The sequence below is a fragment of the Engraulis encrasicolus genome, chromosome 19 (genome assembly GCF_034702125.1).
Source record: "Engraulis encrasicolus isolate BLACKSEA-1 chromosome 19, IST_EnEncr_1.0, whole genome shotgun sequence".
NCBI lineage: Eukaryota > Metazoa > Chordata > Actinopteri > Clupeiformes > Engraulidae > Engraulis > Engraulis encrasicolus.
The window spans coordinates 11563389-11568388 of NC_085875.1; the positions used below are offsets into that span (position 1 = coordinate 11563389).

General features: G+C 45.8%; 1 protein-coding gene across 1 annotated transcript in view; it reads right to left on the reverse strand.

Annotated features, from left to right (window-relative positions):
• Nucleotides 1–5000, reverse strand: part of LOC134435204 (ryanodine receptor 3-like) — a 414716-nt gene that overhangs the window by 156239 nt on the left and 253477 nt on the right. Inside the window, exon 43 of the mRNA XM_063184070.1 lies at nucleotides 3067–3181. Within this exon, the coding sequence (XP_063040140.1) occupies nucleotides 3067–3181 (115 nt within the window). The remainder of the gene's footprint in view (nucleotides 1–3066; nucleotides 3182–5000) is intronic.

Below are 5000 nucleotides of genomic sequence, written 5' to 3' on the forward strand. Positions count from 1 at the left end.
ATGTGGGGCCTGCCAAGGGTTACGGTAACGACCCACGGAGCAGTAAGTCACCGGGGAAAGAGGGGCGGCCGGCCTGGGCAGTGTGTGTGTGTGTGTGTGTGTGTGTGTGTGTGTGTGTGTGTGTGTGTGTGTGTGTGTGTGTGTGTGTGTGTGTGTGTGTGTGTGTGTGTGTGTGTGTGTGAGTGAGAGAGAGAGAGAGAGAGAGAGAGAGGGAGAGAGTTTGTGTGTCTGTGTGTGTGTGTGTGTGTGTGAGAGAGAGAGAGAGAGAGAGAGAGAGAGAGAGAGAGAGAGAGAATGAGAGAGAGAGAGAGAGAGAGAAGGAGAGAGAGTTGTGTGTGTGTGAGAGAGAGTTGTGTGTGTGTGTGTGTGTGTGTGTGTGTGTGTGTGTGTGTGTGTGTGTGTGTGTGTGTGTGTGTGTGTGTGTGTGTGTGTGTGTGTGCGTGTGCACGTGCACTGATCCCCTAGGAGCACACAGGGGAGAGTAAGGGTTATGACCGCCCTCTGTTTGGCCTAATGAATGTGTGGTCTCGGGCAGGGAGATAACGAGAGAGAGAGAGAGAGAGAGAGAGAGAGAGAGAGAGAGAGAGAGAGAGAGAGAGAGAGGGAGAGAGAGGGAGAGAGAGAGAGAGAGTTATGACCGGTCTCTGTGTGCCCTAATGAACGTGTGGTCTCGGGCAGGAGGGTAACCATAAATCACTGAATGACATAATTGATCCCCAAAAAAGGCCTGACAAGACATTCAAAACACACACACACACACACACACACACACACACACACACACACACACACACACACACACACACACACACACACACACACACACACACACACACACACACACACAGTGTAAATACATATCGTGCTATATTTGGATGAAAAGCCCCCAGAGGAATTTGATGTATGGACACACAAGAACTCATGAATAAAAATATGCATGCACACACGCACACACGCACACACACACACACAGATGCACGCACGCATGCACACAGGCACGCACACGCACACACACAACACTCACGCTCCGCCACGCACATTTTATATCTCACACATACACACATAACCCTCCACCAAAGCGCTAGATCACCGAGAGTACTGTGATAGTTCACACTTAAAACCAAAGGATGAATAAAAAGGGCAAGATAAAGACGGGGGAAAGAGGAGAGAAATCCGTACGCAGATAGCTGCACAGCACCTGCACAGTGCTATACTATTACATTAAGAGATGGACAAAGAGTGTCATTGTGCATGTTTTGTTGTATTTGTGCCTATCATTTATATTGTGTGTGTTCTATGTGTATGTGAGCGTGCATGTTCCACTCTGTGTATGTTTTATATCTTGGCGTGAGTATGTGTGTGTGTGTGCTTGAGCTCAGTTTTGTGCATGTTGTTTCTGTGCAATTGTGTACTGTGTGTGCGTGTGCATATATGTGTGTGAATGTTACGCTGTATGTCAATGTATGCCACACGTTTGCGCACATGTGTGTTTGTGTGTGTGTACAAAAGTATTTCCACTCATGGTTGCTCATAAAAATACAAAAATGAGATGCATAATAAGATAAAACACCGGGATCTGGAGAGTGGAGCCATGGGCATGTCCTATTGCCCATTACATCACTATATGCCACCAGTTACATTTAGGCCCAGCACTCTAATTAGGCCCTAATGCTACTGCTGGCTGTGGCTGCTACAGGCACTAGCCAGGCCACCCCAATTATATTAGGACCCTACCCAGCATCCGTGTCCTCACTGGACCTTCGCCAGGCCTGTGGCACATTAACACAGAAATACACAGTCATGTACACGTGCATTCTGTGCAAACACACACGCAAACACACACACACACACACATAACCACGCAAGTACGTAAAAGTGCACGTGCGCAAAACACACAGACACACAAGCACGTGCACACGCACATGCACGCACACACTCACGCACGCAAGCACTCACGCACGCACGCACGCCCAACCGCCCGCCCGCCCGCACGCCCGCCCGCACACACACACACACACACACACACACACACACACACACACACACACACACACACACACACACACACACACACACACACACACACACACACACACACACACACACACACACACACACACACACACACACAGTAGCTCTCAGCACTGAGTCTCTAATGTGCAGTGAGTTAAGAGAGTACTAATTTTTCCTCAAGCCTGTCAGCTCAGCAGTGTGTTTTCATGGCTGGTAGGCAGGCCGGCAGGCAAACTAACACTGTAACAAGTGAAGCAAGTGTACTGTAGAGCCTTCTGCAATAACTAAAGGGAAGGAGGAGGAGGAGGAGGAGGAGGAGGAGTAAGATGAGGATGAGGAAGAGGAGGAGATGGAGTAGGAGGAAGTGTCTGTTCGAGCAGTGTCGATAAAAACACATTTGGAGGAAGAACACAGCACCGATACAAACCAAAAGCCACCCGAGATGAACAACTGAAAACAAGCAGGAATTACCAAGAGAGACAGGAGAGTTGTGGGGGAGGTATGGTGAGGACACGACAACAGACAGAGTACAATAGGGGAGAAAAGATGAGGAGAGAGAGCAGAAGAGAGAAGAGAGAAGATGAGGGGAGAGAGCAGAAGAGAGAAGAGAGAAGAGAGCAGAAGAGAGAAGAGAGAAGAGAAGAGAAGAGAAGAGAGAAGAGAGAAGAGAAGAGAGCAGAAGAGAGATGGCTGGAGGAAAGAGAAGAGAAGAGAAGAGAAGAGAAGAGAAGAGAAGAGAAGAGAAGAGAAGAGAAGAGAAAAGGAGAGAAGAGAAGAGAAGAGAAGAGAAGAGAAGAGAAGAGAAGAGAAGAGAAGAGAAGAGAAGAGAAGAGAAGAGAAAAGAAAAGAAAAGAAGAGATGGGGAGCAAAGAGAAGAGAAGAGAAGAAAAGAAAAGAAAAGAAGAGATGGGGAGCAGAGAGAGGAGGAAACAATGAGAGTTAGAAAGAAGGGTAAGGAAAGAGGGAGAACTTGGAAACGTACATAAAACAGAACACATGTGTTGTGTATGTTAGAATATATCCACAGGTGTTGCTCATGGTCAGGTAGTGTACCTGTGATTTGCCTCCGCCCAGCACGTTGACCATGACCTCCATGACGGTCTCGTGCATGCCCAGCACGCGCATCAGGTTGGGGTGCTGGTAGAACACCTTGTTGTTCATTATGTCTCTGCAAAGACAAGGGCATAAAGTACATGAGTGGTTTTCGACACAGTACAACACAGTACAAGAGTGGTCTGCATAGTACAGTTTTTTGAGCCAATGGAAAAAAATCTCAAGGCACACCACCAACTGAAAAAATATTGATCAAAAAATGACACTGTTATGTCTGATGATCTCTCATGGTACACTAACTGTATTGTTCTGGAGTAGAGTGGATCAAAAATACTGCAGTACAGGAACGACAATGACATGAGTATTGTACAGTATGTGTGGGCTACAAATGGTCTGAAAACAATCAAACAAAAAAAATCTTATTTCAAAACACAAAAGAGGTTTAGTTCAAACAAAATAAATCTTTCAAAATTCTTACGTATTTCAGAAGCTGTTTGTGAAATGGGTTTGTTTGGGCTGTTATAATTTCACTATTGCTGATGAGATATCCACAATATTCATTCTTCATTGGCTCCAGATTTTTGCACATTAGGAATAACTGAATAAGCAAGTAAGCTCTTGTCTTGGAACACAATCTTCAATTTAGCATTGCAGTAAGTAGTTTACGCACAATGTGGTGGCAGCATAACTCTCCAATTATATTTCTCCCTCGAAGAGACTAAAACGTCACCAAACCTAATATATAACACCTTGTTTTCCTTGATGTCCCTTTACATAATAACACACAAGATGGCTGTTGTGGGAACATTGTGGTGTCTGCGCTAGATAGGTGACAATGAAAATAGCATTGTATTTATAGCACAGACGATAACACAATTACTGCCAAGGACAGAGCTGACACTCAAGGATGAATTAGCATAATTAGTCAGATAAGAGATACACACACGTTCACGCACGTACCGCGGCTAACAAATTAGATGAACAGAGACAACAAAAGACACAAGTCGATAGCTCAGCAGAACAACAAAAAGAGTTAATTCACTGTGTTGTTATTAGGGTTTTTTTTTTTTGCTAAAGTGGGACAAAAGCGAAGACAAACACAGGCTTGTTGTTTGCAGAATTAAGCAGGACAGCATTGTGCTACACAAGATTAATACGTGCAGACTTACGTAGGTGAATGCAAATCATAGCAGTGGGGGACGAAAGGGTCAAATGTCCGGGGCCCAAGAGAAAGGGGTGGCCAATAATTGTGGGCCAATACATTTCTCAGTACAGTGTTAGCGCGTTCAGGCCAACTGAGAACCGTGCTGGAGCCCGTTCCCGCACCTAATCGCGAACCAACCGTCATGTTCATGCCACAGATATTTGCGTCCGCGAACCGGAAAGTTGGTTCGCAATGCGAACCGCAAAATAGTATTGTTTTCTCTGCGAACCGTGACGACAGTGTGGCCGTCAGCAGGTTCATCCGGGTAACACAGTCACGTGCGGAAAAAGCTCAGAGCCCGGTATGAACACGGACGGTTCGCAGACAAGCACTTTAGTGCCGAAAGTAACTGGTGCGGGCACCGACACCGGCTCCTTTTTGGTCAGCCTGAAGGCCCTATGTATGTACTGTATTCCACTGGTTCTTAATAATAATAATAATTGTATTTGTATAGCACTGTATCATACAAGGGATGCAACTCAAAGTGCTTAACAAATGAGAAAAAAAGAACATAATTGTTAGAGGTGGATTTAAAAGGAGAGGAAGAGAGGAGAGGCAGAGATAGCAGGAAGGCAGAGGAAGAAGAGATAGAAAGAGATCGTAGAGTTATAGGGTCAACGTAGGTTAGGACCGGGATTCTTAGATGCGGAAGGTCCATAGTGGCTGGGTCTAACATAAGTCATAGATAGTCACACAGAGATTGGGCACTCAGATGCGGCCCCTGGTGGCA